Genomic DNA, 14,990 nt, shown 5'->3' with positions numbered 1-14,990 from the left:
TCTCCTAATCCAAAGCCTCTGTATTTTCAGTGCTAACTTCCCCAGTGCTATATTCAGTGCAGCTTTGCCACGTAAATTAGTGTGTTCCATCTCAGGTGCAGTGTACCAGATGGTCCAAAGCAATACAATAAGTTACAGTCACTTAACTCTTCATTTGGCTTAGAAAATGACTTCATATTCATCTAATCCAAACCCATCCGAGGAGTGAGGACAGGTTTCATTAGCTCCAGATCATCCTTGATAGATGGATATATTGTCTACTGACATTTTCAGCTAAGGAGATCCCACAGTGTTGCTCTGCGTTCTCTCCTACAGCTACAGAAGCAAACCGCTTCTGCCTGACCTGGATCTGCAAAACAGACTGAGCGAGAATGCAGAGCAACAACAGCCTTCCCTAGGAGCTTGTCGTGGTGCATAACCATTCTCTTGGTTCAAAAGCCTTGCCTAATACTTAACCCACATTTTCTCAGCTGCAACTTGAACCAACTACTTTTCATTACATCCCTGTTGATTATGGTAAATGATTGAACCTTGTGACCTGTGCTTGAGGAGTGTTTCATATTTAAAGCTTAATAGCCCGTTCAAATTTTCTTTAAAAAGGCAAAGTACACTAAAAAGAATGCCCCACCAACCATTACCCATTTATCAAACAGATTTTAGGTGTACATGGTGTTTTAGAGTTTATGGAGTGCTAATGCATCTAATGGTTTGGCTCTGGTATGTTTGTGCTGTGACCCTGGCTTTCTCACTGTCTGACCTTACACAGTCCCTTTAATCTCTCTGGGATTCAAGCCTGTTCTGTTTATAAAATCACACTGGTTTAACTGTGCAAATTTTTCAATTAAACACGGGACAAGGGAGAAGCAACCCCTTCTCAAGCTCTCCCATCTTCAAAATGGGGAAGGAAACATTATTTTAAAAGCACTTTCATTTTTTTTCAGGTGGAAAGCACTCTGCATGCGTGAGGTATACAAGGCGTCAGCAATTGTCACCATCACGTTTTATGGGTGTACACAGATCTGTTACATAAAACAGACATAATGTATAACATACCTACACGTGCCAGCCTGCCAATTTCGGAAAACAAGACATTAGCTGTATACACAAATTCCATTATTCAACAGTGGAATTGCAATAGTTACAATGGTACAACCCTCTCCTTGGGTAAGAGCAGTTATTTCCTGGTAAACATGAGAAGTGCTTTCTTCCATACAAGACAATGAGTTATACTGCTCACAGCACTTGTGAGCACGCTTTAAAATAAATGCTAAGACAAGCAACACAAAAATATGAGAAAAACAGAGATCTCTCATAGGCATCTTTATAAAAGGATCAGAACTGTTACAATGATCTGGCAGACTACATAAAATGCCACAAAAATGGGATGGCAAACCTCTTGTTTATAGAAATCTTACAGCTACCACAAGGTCTTCAGTGAACATTTAATGCTTATTGTACAGACCCATGTAAACAAATACACTCCTATTACTGAAAAAAGAGATATGCATATATTCTTCATTGTTTTAACGGAATAAATGAAAAACACATAGTTAAAGTCAGCTAGTTATCCTTGTCGGCATATTTTCATCATACCGAGATGCAATGGTATAATGTGTTATTAAAAAAAAACCTACCTCCATTGGCAACCTCAAACTTGACTCCAAACTCTCCTCCAGGTCCCCCAGGACTGTGGCTAGCTGTTAGAATAATTCCACCAGCTGCTTTGATCTTTCGGATGATACATGAAACAGCAGGTGTGGATAAGATACCATTCTGTCCAATAACCAATCTGCCGATCTAGGTAGAAAAGGAAGTCAAAGTACTCTGAATGGTACTAAACTTTTGAAAATTACTAAATAAACACACACACACATACATATTAGTACACATGTATAGGATAGGTATTGTAAAGTCCTAGGATGGAACCTACTCTTTTGCAGAGAAATACAGGTACATGAGTTGGTTGCATGCTAATCTGGAGTGCTGACAAAAAATATTGTATCCTGACACATTTAACCCCAATGGCCTGTGTACTGACAGTAAAGCAAGAGCACAGCCATGGTAGTGATTTGCAAAGCTCCCAAGCATAGCACTGGGCTATGATCCTGCTATCAAACTTTTCCAGGTATCCCCACGAACCAGCAAATCCCCTCAAATATCAATATAGTTTAGGGCTGATTGCGTGGATGCAGTTTGCAGGGTTGGAGCTTTAAATAGCATAAAAGCAGCAAACTGCCTTTCATAGAGCAGCCTTTCAGTACAATCACAAATATCGCTACATCCTAGGACCTGTGGTCTCTGCAAGTCACATCTCTATTACCGAGACACCCTTGGATGCCCTGCCCTAGAGAAAGTATTGTTCCTCCTCCAGCCTTCAGTGACTCCTTGGCTATTCCTGATGAAGAGGGTGTGTCTCCCACGGCACAGCTGAGCAGGGGAAGTTCCCACCATTCTTAAAGTAAAAAAAACTTTCAGGTGGTGTTATTAAACACTGACTCAATGTGTTTGGTATTATGTACAGTTCCACTGCAAGGTTCCAATTTCAAAACCTTGCCTTCATCCCCTACAGATACTACAATTTCAGCTCAACATAAATAATCTAGGAGCCAACCAGAAATGTATTTACAAAGAAATATGAAAGAGTTCCAGTTCCTGGGAAACAGGCAGATACAAAAATGGAGGGGAGAAGGGGAGGTTAGTGTCACAAACGAGAACCGAGGCAGCTGCATATGGAGCTTAAAAGGATATTGCCAAAGTTTGGGTTTTTTTAATACCCTCACTTAAAAAAAAAAAAAAAAACAAAAAAACCCCCAAACACCCACCACTATTGAGTAGTAATTTGGGAAGGGTCGGCGAGGGAGAGGAGCATACCGAATCCTTCCCAGTGCCCATGTAAAAGCAGACTGGAAGTTCAACCTCAGATTTCCTTCTCTAGTGTGAGGGAGATTTGGTAGCTCTTCGTGGCTCCGTCTGTGTGGCAAAGCAACAGCACAGGAGGTATCGCTGCCCACCTCCTTTCTATAAAGAGCTGTTCCTTCATATACAGATGACCACCTTCTGGGTCCAGCACTTGTGTGAGGCCCTTATTGGTTATTTAGAAGTGGGGTTCCAAATAATTTCAGAAAAGCAAAGGATTCATAGATGATTTATTTAGCCTGGTTTTGTGAACTATTTTAATTAAAAAAATAAAGATTTCTACATTAAAATGATCAACTTCTAAAGTAAGCACAAGTTACTTTTTTGCTAACCCTCACAAAGCACAAACTGTGGTTAGCCATTTCTCTTTCACTGAGAATTACAAGATCTGCTTTCAAATTTTAAAAGATGTGCAGAACAACGCGTTCTATTCACTGAGATTTCTACCTCAAGATCTCATGATAGGGTCGTTGGTTGTCTACCTGGTTGTCTTTTCACAGTTTTTGCAGATATGTTTGAAGTTATGGATTGTTGCTAGAAAACAGGAAAGCTACCAAAATTATAAATACAGGTCATAGAAAATCTTCAAGGTTCATTTCACCTGCTCTTGCTACTATTGGGGAAAATGTTTGGTTTCACTGTCTTTTTTTCTCCCAAGTTGGAACAATTCTGAAGGAAATGAAAAAAGAAAAAGTTAAGAAACAAAAAATCTTGGTTTCTCATTTTTCTACTGTAATGAAAATATTTTCCAGGGAAAACAAGTATGCTTTCCAGGAGAAAAAATGCAAATCAGCAGAATTCACATTTTCTGTTTCAACAGATTATTTCAAAGCAGCGCTTCCACTGACATGGTCAGTTGGTGAGGATGGAGTGTATACACAGTTGACACATACACCACACAACTGAATCTCATTTCTGCTCACTTCAGTGGTATGGAACAATTTTATTTCCTATTTAAGCCTAACAATACAGTTTCATTAACCTACGACTGAATGATTAAGAGCAATACCATCTTCCTTATTATAGAACCTGATGCTGACTGTAACATAAATACCTTTGATTATTTGTGGAACAAAACATACCAGTGAATACAGTTTTCCCTGAAGAACAGATTAAATGTTATACTTTTGCACTGTGAGAGCATTTACTTGCAAGACTCTGTATCACTCTCTGACTTTATGTCTCTCCTGCCTTCCCACTCTTGCTTCTCCCTGAAGGTAAAACTAAGCAGTAATTTACAGCATGTGTATTTGTAAATCTCTCAATTTATCACAATTTACAGACCTTAGAAGCAACAATAAAGATATATTTCCTCCACTCCTAGCTCCAAGCCAAGTGAAGCAGCTGATTACATGCTATTTCACTGATTACAGAACAACATTGGTATGTCTCTTATTGATCAGACTTCTCCACATTTATTGTAGTTTTCTTCCCACCTTTTAAAACTCTTAAATCTCCAGATGCTACATCTACATTTTAATTATTCAACTGTTTCGAATACTAAACTACTTCAAAAATACTTTCTATACAACCCTACTTGTTACCACAGAAATGCAATTCCTACATTGTAGAACAAGGAAGACTTTTTTTTTAAAGCAGAAGCATTTCCAGTTGTTGTGGGCTGACAACTGACGGACACTCTTTTACCTCAGAAAATGCGCAGGGTAAAACTCCGTCTATCAGGAGAGGCACTGAAATCACTAGAAGTTCTAGCACATGCTTTAACACACTTTTAGAATCAAGCTCAAGCAAGAAAACTTTCCATTAGCCACACAATTTACTGTTTTATTTAAACCAATGCCATGTAAATAATTTGAAAGAGAAATAGAGATTTTTTTCAAATTGTTCTGAATTTGAGTGTGTCCTTTTATGGCTTCTTTCAGTCCATGAAGCAGCTTTTGGACAACATGCCATGTCTTGCAAGACTGTTGTATTTATGCTGTCATTTAACCACTATTGCCAATTGTACCAAAAAAACACAGAACATTAGGAAATAGACTTTAACAAACTCTCTTCCAGACTATACAACAGTCTACCCATGTACCTTTATTATGGAAAGAAAAACATGATGAAAATAAATACTGAAAATGTTTGTTTTGAATAGTGTCTCTCCCTTTTCTAAACTATGAAGCATGTAGAAAGCTAGAGCAATGACTCAATCTTCCAAATACAGCTGTCAGAAATGGGTGCCAGCTCTTATAACAGTATTGTGTATGGGTAAGCAAAAGGAAGACGACAGGAATTACATTGTGCAAAATGCTAGAAAACAACAACACTGAATCTATCTTGAGGTACTCAAGTATAAATGCATTTGTACTTGCATACAGGCTTATCATGAGCACATCTTCTCTATACTTCTAAATCTAAACTAGTGAGGCTTAGATTTTTGCCGTCATGCACACTGAAACTGTTTTTTTAAAGTAAGTAGAATACTTAGATTATTCAGAATGCACAAATTACCTGGCACTATTTCTTCACCATTTTTTTCCTGTTCAACAGATGTTGCACAAACCAGTTCTCCCATTTTTCTGGATGTAGAAATATTATTTATTATACTGCTTTCTATACTGCAATATTTAGTATTCTAAATTAAGGATGTTGAAAGTGAAATTACATGAATGATACCCAGATATTTTATTTGCAGTGACCACTGCAAAGAGCTTCACCTTATGTGAGGGACTTCAGTGCTTTTACAAAACTCCCTGCGGACAGTGCAGACTTTAGAAGTGTACACATGCTACCCATCTTCCTCTGCTCTCTTCATTTCGGTGGCAAGAATGCACAACCTCACCCTCTCTTGGCCCAGAAGCTATTCATTTTGTCTCTGAACCAAATATTAAATTGACATTTAATTAATTTTAAGTAATGAACACTCAGACTTATCGCTCTCTGGGCTAAAACAGTAACCAAATAATGTCCATGTACTGACTCACAATTAAAGTTCCAGTAATATCCTTCTGAAAATCTTGGACAGTTTCATAGCATGGAAAGATTATCTTTGGAATTCAAAAACTTGCATGGCTACGAGATCACAAGCATGTAATGTCTCTTCTAATACTATGCCCCTACGCCACGTTCTATTTTGCACTCTGCTTTTAGTAGCAACAGCAAAAACAAAGACCATGATCCTCAGCAAACTGTCACAGCTGAAAGAATAGTCCCCCTAACAAGCACTTTACAAGAACATTTTTATACAATATTACCACCTGCAGCTGTGCATTTTCAGACGATTCAGTTGATTATCATGGAGTCACTTAATGCTTTTTTTTATTATTTTTCCCAGTAATCTCTCACATGCCTCAGTCAATTAAACTTGAAAGAACATGAAGCAAGCATTGTATCCTGGACAGCAGGGGACTGTGCCTTCCTATCTTTTACTATAGCATCCTAAAGATGACTGAGTGCCACACTCAACAGAGAAGCAAATATATCAATCATACAGGTCCAGGGAGGAAGGGCAAGATTTGCATGGAAGACCATCGAAAATAAAACCAAGATGGTATTATAAAGAAGAGAACTGGAAAACTCTCTGCCATCTCAGACTTCTACAGCATTACTATCAACACTCTGTGATCTCTCTAGGATGTTGCTATGACTTTTCACATTCAGAGTATGATCATCAGCTTCTGGTCTGCCACCGAGACTCACACACAGCAGCTTCTCATTTAAACCTATCCTAAAATTTGCATCAAAAATGAGACACCACATCCAGTTGATAGGTCTAATGGAATACTTGCATTTAGTTTGTAGTGGAACTGTACTATAAACGATGGAGCCTTTTACCTTAGTTCTTCCAGTCATTAAGATGCAAGGACACTACTACTGACAGGACACAGGTGAAAAGGGAAATAGAGCCTCAGATACTTTCCTACCAGCCCACTTTGCAAAACTGCTTGTTGCAACCCAGAACGGTACAGGACCTCTGTCTAGCTTTCCTCACCCTCCCCCACCCTCCCATGACGTGCAGTCCCTTACCCAAATGTGTTTGCTACGGCCCCAGCTGTGTGACCCATTGAAGGGTGACCCTGGGTAGCCACCTTCAGCTCTGGGCAGAAAGATTTGGTGCAGCATGTGCTGATTACAGTTGCACAGCATGGACCAGCCTGTAGCTGTTGCTGCCAGGCTAGAGCTGTGGAGTGTGTACCTGCAACCCCAAGCTGGAGGGCATGAGCCAGCGGGACTGAAGACGAGAAGGCGGCAGGGCAAGCACTGGCAGCTGACCGGGCAGGGGGCCTCATCTCATTCCTTGTACTGGGGCCTATGCCAACTGTGCTAGGCTGTTAACGCAGGGGGAATGCGGGGTGAGTCACCAAATTAGAACATGGGGAACCTAGCAACTCTAAAGGGCAATACATTTACAGTTGATAATAGAAAATCCCTTTTATTTTTGTACTCGGCAGGCACAATTAACCATAACACTCAGTATGTGTCTTCCAGGAAGGAGATTCAAGTTCAGTTTATCAGCACTGCGCGGCTATCCCTCTCCTGGCACTCTGGGGTGGCTAAAGGTTTTGAATGCAACTTCAAGGCTTCCACACATTTCAGCCGATCCTGCCCACACCAGCTCACTTCTTTCCTTGTTTATGGGATATGGGCTTGATATGGGCTACATGCCTTCTAATGACATTAACCTCATGCAAAGGGAGAGCTCTTTGCCCTCAGGAGTATTCCCTTCCTCTCCCCCTACTGACATAGCGCAGCACTAAACAATATCTCCAGGGAGGCTTAGATATTTTCCCAGCAGGTGTATTTTAACAACCAAAGAATAAAACATACAAACAGCGTTCACTAAGTAACTGTGAGACTTATACATTTACAGTGTGCTTAAGAGAAACGGGGGTGAGGATGGTAGACAGGGGATGGAGCATTACCACATGGAAATGGGAAGCCTTTTCACTATCAGTAGCACTCACCAGCTGGCCTGCTGCATTTGTGAGGACTGTGTCATTATTAAGAGTATTATGCTTGAATTCAGGTATTTGTGGGAACTGTGAGCAGAAAAGCTATTTTTTGGCTTCAGAAAACACTAGGGAGAAACTGTGTTTCCAAGAAACTTGCAGTAACTTAAGAAAGGGGAAGCACTACTACACCAAGGTGCCAGAAACATGTCAAATTGGTAACCTCCTGAGGTCAAAAAGACCTGCTCTTCAGGGGAAACAAAGCAAAATGGGGAACGTGACAGAAGCAGCGGGAAGGAGGCAAGCTGACAGGCAAAATTAGTCAGGAAGGAGTCCTCAGTACAGCATAAGCTGGTTGACAAGTCTCTGGTCTTCTAAAATCCTAAACTTCTGTCTTCCTCAGCACCTCAATCCTTGTGGTCACCTTGTGGCTGTATCCCACTCTGTAGCTCCTATGAGTGTGCAAGAGCAGACAAGGACCTCAGCCTCGGCAGGGCAGCTTTTGCTGCAGGGCTCTTGCTTTAGTTGTTGCTGCGCTTTATCCTGCCTGGTCAACAGGTACAATTCCAGCGGTGAGGCTTTCGCCACCAAGCTACGTAGGGGAAGGGGCTAGGGAGCAGCACTCCTCCGGGCCCCGTCCTCCCTTCCTCGCAACGCCCCACACACCAGCCTGCTCCCGCTGCTCTGCGCCCATTCCCTGCACGCTCGCGCCCCACTGCTGCGGACGAAACACCACCCTGCTACCCTTGCCAGTGTCCCCACCTTCGCCAATGTCCCTCCCAACAGCCCTCCTCACACCCTGGGCCACATAAGCCCTGGGCGCTACCAAGTCCCTGCATGAACAGCAAGTTTGCAAAAGCTAGCCAGTACCTAACACAGTCAGTTTCTCTGAAATCTCAGGTATCACTCAGTGCCTGCTCGACAGTATCAGCGTGGTGAGAACGTGCTTTAGAAATAAATGTAAAATACTCATTATTTATATCAGGCTGGCTAATCCGTATAGCTTGTATGTGACAATACATCAGCAGGGAAAATTCAGACACATACGGAGATTAATTTCACAGTTGAAAGATCTCCTGGTTATAAAACAGGACTGCATTTAAAGAATGGAGCTTTTGGAAAAAATTAAGAAAACGTAAATTCACTACAAAAAAAACCCTATAAAATTGTATCACTTCTTTTGCCAGATCTGGAGAATCAATTTAGCCATCATAACGAGAGAAAGCAGCTTCAACTCTGCTTTGAAGTAGAAAGGTTTCTGTAACCCATCTGATCACAGAAACTTCAAGCCTACGTTATCTGGTATTGCTTTCTGTACATACACACCGACACATCAATGTGCACGTATCTATCAGAAGACATCAGTTTTCTTCCCGAGTTCCTTCCTAGTTTCAAAACTGCACAAGAAAAGCTGTAACCCATCTGATCACAGAGGTATTTGCCACTGTTGTCTTCTTGCATTTCCTCATTTGTTCGCAAGTGAACAATAGAGAAGAACGATTATTTTCTTAAGATGCAGCCAAAATGCTCAATTCCTCTTGCTTCAGTAATACCATTTTCCTTGAGTATTTCTGAAAGATCCTGAGCAGTAGATACGTGCCTGATACCTTCATTTCCCACATACTTATATTCAAGATCTTCAATACGTTTTCTCTTGCAGAGTCAACCCTGTTTTTCAGCTCCCGTTCCTGCCTCAGTCTAAAATAAGGTGTGAAACAGTACGGCACGGCCAGCACTCTCCTGAGGTGACCACCAATCCCCTCCGTTACACACAGGCAAAACCAGCCACGCCAAAGCCGGGCGCTGCAGCCTGAAGGACGTGCGAGCCGGCACTGGGCTGACGCGGGCAGCAGCCGCGCAGACCACCGCAGGCAGCCGGACGCGAAGCCCGTCTCGCTTGTACTCGCATATTCAGCGCTACCCGGGTTATGGCACCCGAACGTTCTCCCCCGTCCCCACGGGGCCCCTCCGCACTCCCTCACCGCAGGGAGGGGCCGCGGCCGGGGCCGGCGGGGCGCGGACCCCGCCGCGCGGAGGCGAAGAGGGACGCCCGCCTGAGGCGGGCCGGGGCCGGCCGAGCGGGCCCGGCCGGCGGCGCTGAGCGGGAAGGCCGTCCCGAGGGGACGGCGTGACGGCGGCGGGGGAGTGAGGGGGCCCGCTTACCCCGTTGGCGGCGGCCATCTGGACGACGATCTCGATGGCCGTCTTGCTGAAGTACCTGCCGTCGCTGCCCACCACCATGGTGCAGCCCTGCCGGTCGCGGAGGTCGACGGAGGAGAGGAGGCTCTGCACGAAGTTGGGCAGGTAGTTGCGCTGGCTCTCGAAGAGCCCCGTGGGCCGCCGCAGCCCCCCGCCGCCCGTCGGCCGCTGGTCCTCGTAGGGCGCCGTCTGCACCGTCAGCACCGGGATGGGGGTCCTCTCCATGGCGGCGCCCCGCGGTGGCCCGCTGCCGCTCGCCCGGCTGTGGCTCCGCTGGGGAGCGGCAGCCCCTCACGCAGGCTGCCTCGCCGGCGGCGGGGAGCAGAGAGGCGTTTCCCTGCCGCGGGCTGGCGCGGGGCCGGCCTCCCTCACGGCCGGCCCCCGCGGGGCCGGAGGCGGGCTCGCTCGGCCCTCGGCGGTCCGCCGGCGGGAGCCCGGCGCCGCAGGGGAGCCGGGGCGGGCGCGGGGGGCGCGCCGCCCCTTCCCCCGCCCGGCGGGGCCCCGCCGGCGCCTGCCGCCCGCGAGGGCGCCCGGGGTTTGCCAGTCCGCTGCCATCAGCATGCGACGGCCCCGGCCAAAAATAACCCTGGAAAGCGGAGCCGAGAATCGCGGTCTCCTGCCAGGGCTGTAACTGGAGGCAGGGGGGAGAGGGCGAGCCAGCGCCACACACTTGCTCGGGGGGATCACGCTCTGTCAGCGCCGGAGCCGTCCCCACCGACCCCCGCCGGCTGGCTGCCTCCCTCCCGGCCAGCAGCAGGGCAGCCGGCCTGCCCGGGAGCCGCGTCCCTCCGGGCGGCATGAAAACCCCCCGGCGGTCTTTGCCCCTCGGTGGCACCTCCCAGCTGAGGGTGGGGGCAGCACCTGCGGGGAGCGGAGAATCGGGCCCCGGGTGGGAGTAAGGCCGGGAGGTGGGACCGTCCCGTTTTGCGGGCGAGAAAACAGAAGAACAGGCAATTAAAGAATGAACAAGTTCTTTCACTACTAAGCCTTAAGCGAGGGGAATCTATCTTGTTTTTTTTTTTTTACTATATTGCTCGAAAGCAAGTTTTTTTGTGTGGTAAGCAAGCTTACAGGGGGGTTTGGGGTTTGGTTTTTTCACAGCAGGAGCCGACTACTGCAGAAAGGGTGTGGTCTGATTGTAGGATAACTGATCATGCTGGTTTCTGTCTAGGCCTACTCCCTGTGAGGACGCACAACCCTCTGAAGGTGTCTTTCCCTTTGAAATACTGTAAAGTATTCTATCGGGATGTGGTGAGGCATTGACATATGTGTTCATTCTGCTTAAGTTCATTCTGCAGAGGTGGTGGCACTGGCAATTGCGAAGATGCCTGACATTTCCCAGTATAAAGGCTGTGTTTACAGATGTCTATGACTGTCAAACATCAGCTGAAATTTTCCATCCAAATGCTTCTTTCACACTGGGCCCACACAACAATATTTTGCAGGACAACTCTGTTGGCTGGAGAGTTGGAAAAAATAATCGTGTAACCTAGATGTCGATCTTGTGCTTAAGAAATCCCTGGTGTAGACCTGCACCTGAGCAGACAAAAATAATTTTGTAAGGCATTCTTCAGGTCTCTGTGAAGGAGTTTGCTCATGAACTGCTCAGAAGCACGATGGAGTGTCACGGCTCAACAAGACCGCATTAGCTGCGTGATGGGAGGTGGCCAGGCAAACATGGGGTAAAATGCTTTTTTTTTGTTACGTAGGCTAAGAGCTTATTAAGAGTCAGTGAGAGTCACCTGATGAATGGTAACCAGAGGAGTTAGGGGTGGTTTTGAGCCCTATCTCTGCAGACTCTTTAATGGTTCATAGCAGATGGAATATGACAGTTTAAGATATGATTGTCTGCTGCTCATCCATCCCTTCGGCAGTGACCACTGCCTTCACAGTAGAACACTATCATGCTACAGTAGGCAAGGCCCAACAGTTTAGTTTAAATAAACTAATCTACTGAAGCAGATACAGGAATTCTAGTTCTGTTGAAGGAACACCTATATACTGGGCCATATACTCTGGCAGAGGGCCAGAACAGATACAGGGAAGCAGTAATCTCTTTCTTTTTTGTTAGACCTCCTAGTCTGTAGTCACATTTGTGGCTTCCTGTACTGATTCAGAATTTTAAATAGCAAAAGGAAAAATTCTGCAGTATGGAAATGCCAGTTCTCACATCCCTAATGTAAACAAGGCACAGCTACAGATGAGGTTGTTACACCTTAAATAATTTTGGGCACTGTCAGGAATGAAGCCATGACATATAGCCTGCATTAGTGAAAGCCGAAATGGAATCAGATAACTGGTACCTACCACAGCAAGTATACAACAAGGAAACAGAAACAAAGGTCAAAAGCATTAGAAACAACGGATGATAAGTTCCAAATGCCAAATAAAGGAAAAGACATGACCAAAGTAAGAAGCAAAGTAATAGTCTTTGAAATAGAGGATTGACTGCATTTTTCATATGGATGGGGGAAATGAATTCAGCATTTGGAAGAAAATGTATCAGTTTGAATCGGTTTTAAAACCTCTGCAAACACTGACATTCCCAGAACGTACATGTAAGAGGGACAATCAGTGACAATTTTCCAAAAGTGTTTGTCTTCACCCATATCATTTACATAAGTGCTGAAGAATAAAGAAAAAGTGTGTTTTACAGTCTTTTCAAGCATTGCCTTGACCACGGCTCTACCAGGAGTGTAATGGGTTGTAAAGAGCACTGTAAATTTTTCAGGCCCTGCTTGAGATAAGTCCAAGCAAAAGTTTATGTAACCCCTCTTTTATTGTGATTCCTGTAATACTTTGCAAAACTCAGGTTCCTAAAGTTGCTATTTCATGAGAAGCTCAGGTTTTGTTTTAAAAAAAAAATTTACTAGCCTTCACTGTAGCAGTGCAAAGCATGAAAAAGTTAATTTAGAAAGCCTGAACATTCTAGTACAAAAGCTGAAGAAAAGGAACAATTTTTTACTTTTTTTAATAAATGCTTCAATTTTCAGGTACCTGGATTAGCATTATGTTGATCCATTTATACATGGGGATGCACTTCAAATTCTTTTTTATAGCAACGCAAGTCCCACAAGCAGTTCTGCTCTCTGCAGATTTCATTGAAAAGTGGAGGTCTCTCTAAATGGCCAACACTGCAGTGCATTGAGTGATTACTGCTATGTATCTCTAACAACGGAATAATTATCAATATGGAATGATATTAAAAGCCTGGAATGCCTTCTTGGAAAATGACAGCTAAATATATTCTTAGTATTACCATAGTAGGTCGTGAGTTAGTTTTTAAAAGGTTCTTAAGATAAAAAACAACTTAATGGAGTGATAGGATACATGTTAAATTTGTTCCATTTCCAAGCAAAACAATTAGCTTTCTGACTGCCAATTTTGCAAGCTTGGTTTGACGTATGCTATCTAGTTCAGGAACATTTTCAACCCTTACTTTGATTCTTAAAGCTTTTTAATTCCTGAGCCTTAAGATGTTTACCACATGTCATTTGTCTTGTGCAACTGACTGAGTCAATGTTAATTACTTTAAGGGCCATAATTTTTGTGTTTCCTCGGCTTTTTTTTACCAGCATTGTACTGGTGCCTTTCTTTGTCCCTTTAGGTCCAATTTGTTCATGCACTGGGCATTGGGTTATTATCTGTGCTGACTGAAAGGAAAGAAATGTGTCCCACAGCAACAGAAGCCCTCCATAGCCACACAGTTACTTCTAATTCAGTTGACCTGGTGACCAGAAGTGTCCCCTCTGCAAGACATCAGAAACTACTAATGGATCTTCTTAAAGGTAGATTATGGAACCCCAGCTCTGATTTGATGCTAATATACAAGTAACCTGAAGCTTACTTTCTGTTACTGAAAAATCTTTTGTTTCAGCTTGCAAATGTTGTGGCAGAACTGTACCAGCACCATGAACTAAGCCACTTTTGCCTCGTCAATTACACTACTAAGATCACAATTCAGCGCTAGTATAATACCCGAGTTTTAGATGGAAACATATTTTTACAATTGTTTCATGCGATATGTGTTTGCGATAGAAATGTGGATACTCAAAATTAATTCAGTCATTCCCTGTGGTGCCATATTTTGCAGTTCAAATTCTCTTTCTGCCACTGAACTGGATTCTCCAATTACTCTTATGGTGTAGTTATCATCTGAAGAATGGCATACAGTAGTGTTATCATAAGATGAAGATTGTTAACCTGACCTATTGAAAAAAGCATTTTGCAAAAATGTTCTAGAAATAAAATGTTGGCTTATCAAAACCACTCAAAGAAAATGGCTAATTTCAATTAATATACTGTTTTGCTCATAAAAGCAAAAATAGTTTTAAAACCCAGTGCTTCCAATTGAGGCATTTCCTACTTGTAAACACTTTGTTTTCTTTGACTTGCAATGACTTTGTTTCAAAATGTAAATTACTTAGGAGTTTAAAAAATTAAAAGAGAAAATAAAATTGAAGATTTTTTAGATTTTTTGACTGACTTGATCTGTCTTGTCTTTCAGTTCACAAATGCAAGCTTTTCTATGTAAGCCTTGCTATAATGTTTAGAAAAGGCAGAGAAAGTGTATTTTATACTCTTACAGGAAAATTAGTTCCCTTGTAGCAGAGCTTTATTGAGAAGTAGTATTTATGATCTGGTGGATACTACAACTCAGTGAGGTTGTTTTCTGGAAATTATACTTAATCACCAGAAAAGGCTATATTTCACTACAGCTGTAAGTCTCTAATTACTGTGAAATAGGGCAATTGTTCTAAGGAACATTTTCACATAAACTTACATGCAAATTGATTTACGAAGCCCAAACAGGAAAAATTCCCTGAAAACATAATTCTCATAATTGACAACTGATTTACTGCTATGTCAGCAACTCGTGATGTTGTATAAGTCAGGTCTGACTTGCCTGTTACTATCTGTCAAATCAGGAGAAACAAGGAAGGAAGGAGGATCACCAATCATTAACCTAACAAAGAA

General features: G+C 43.3%; 1 protein-coding gene across 2 annotated transcripts in view; it reads right to left on the bottom strand.

Moving 5' to 3' along the window:
- The window catches only part of PGM5 (phosphoglucomutase 5), a 77,191-nt gene extending 66,808 nt beyond the window's left edge, over positions 1 to 10,383 (bottom strand). Inside the window, exons 1-2 of one of the 2 annotated variants that reach the window (XM_075136323.1) lie at positions 9,978 to 10,383; positions 1,635 to 1,797 (exon numbers count right to left, since the gene is read on the bottom strand). In XM_075136323.1, coding sequence (XP_074992424.1) covers positions 1,635 to 1,797; positions 9,978 to 10,238 — 424 coding nt within the window. In that variant the 5' untranslated portion in view covers positions 10,239 to 10,383. The remainder of the gene's footprint in view (positions 1 to 1,634; positions 1,798 to 9,977) is intronic. The other variant, XM_075136322.1, reaches the window with a different exon arrangement.
- Positions 10,384 to 14,990: the final 4,607 nt, after the last annotated feature.

This window comes from Calonectris borealis, chromosome Z (genome assembly GCF_964195595.1).
Source record: "Calonectris borealis chromosome Z, bCalBor7.hap1.2, whole genome shotgun sequence".
In the NCBI taxonomy this organism is placed as follows: domain Eukaryota; kingdom Metazoa; phylum Chordata; class Aves; order Procellariiformes; family Procellariidae; genus Calonectris; species Calonectris borealis.
This window is presented reverse-complemented; position numbering and strand designations above follow the sequence as displayed.